General features: G+C 28.3%; 1 protein-coding gene across 1 annotated transcript in view; it reads right to left on the bottom strand.

Moving 5' to 3' along the window:
• Positions 1 to 352: 352 nt before the first annotated feature.
• Positions 353 to 1,260, bottom strand: part of LOC106474764 (D-aspartate oxidase-like) — a 25,310-nt gene continuing 24,402 nt past the window's right edge. The window contains exon 10 of the mRNA XM_022403068.1: positions 353 to 675. Coding sequence (XP_022258776.1) covers positions 556 to 675 — 120 coding nt within the window. The 3' untranslated portion in view covers positions 353 to 555. The remainder of the gene's footprint in view (positions 676 to 1,260) is intronic.

The raw sequence follows: 1,260 nt of genomic DNA, 5'->3' as shown, positions 1-1,260 counted from the left end.
CAGGAAAATTTTATTTTAATTATACAAAACAAGTTGTCAGAAGTTACAATCCCTGGAAAAAAGTTAATGGTTATCTTAAAAGGTTATTTTATTAATAAACTTTAGAATTCAGTGAAACACTTTAAATTTTTAAATATAACCAACTAATCCAGCGATTGCAGTTTATTAATGCTAAGAATTAAATTTATTATTTGAAGATACAGTGTTTCTATAGGCTGCTTTGGAATAAGTATAGCTAAGAATTTAAGCATTGAACAAGAAAAAATATGTAATTTAATGTGAGTTGAAAAACTTGTTAGCATCTAGATATTTTAAAGAATAAGTAATAGTTGTTTATTCAAAGAACTAATTATTTTATGGCTCTTATCAGTCATTGCTTTTATTGAACCTAATATGCATTTCTATCAACAAGGGAAAAAACTGTACAAATTAGCAGAACTTTACTTAACAAAATATAATTTTTGAATTACTGAAAATAGAAGTGTTTTTCTCCTGGCTTAAGCTGATGTCCTGACTATTTTTTTTCCATAAAAGTTAGCATTGTACTGTCATGAATCATAGGTGACTCATGTAATTTGAAACATTTAGCATTTCTTGGAGCAACACTACTGCATGTTTTGCAGTTCCCCAAGATAAACCAATGCCATGACTTCCGTGGCCATAACAGTGTATAACCTGGAAAAATACAAGTATTTATTATCATTACTGTTTTTAATCGTTAACCTTTTCTATTCAAGTGTTCTTGAAAAACAAATTATATAGATAGTCATTCAACATTAATACACAACAGATATCTCAGAAATTTTTACGATTCTTTAATTCATAACAAATTAATTTTAGAACAAGTTTTGCCGCAAAACGTATCATGTTTAAAACTTATAAATACATATGTTAAAACTTATGACTGGGATCAAATATGTAACTATCTAATTTATCTGCGTCGCTTTCAAGGAAGGAATTAATCACTAAAACGACTTTTGTAGAATAAGCTAGTTTTATGCCTTTTTGGAACAATAAAGGATTTCATTCAAAAACTTTACAATCTTTTAAAAATATTCTCACTAATCAGCAACGATTTTATTTTATTCAACAACAACATATGCACTAAATAAAATTATGGGTGAACATGACCCCCCCCCCCCAAAAAAAAAACATACTGTTGCGTCTCCGTTTGTTAATTAACTTTCCGTAACTTTGTTGCAACGAAACTTTAACGACACAAGCCTTTACTTAATAAAACTGGTTTATTCTTTCCGAATA

The sequence above is a fragment of the Limulus polyphemus genome, unplaced genomic scaffold (genome assembly GCF_000517525.1).
Source record: "Limulus polyphemus unplaced genomic scaffold, Limulus_polyphemus-2.1.2 Scaffold7659, whole genome shotgun sequence".
NCBI lineage: Eukaryota > Metazoa > Arthropoda > Merostomata > Xiphosura > Limulidae > Limulus > Limulus polyphemus.
This window is presented reverse-complemented; position numbering and strand designations above follow the sequence as displayed.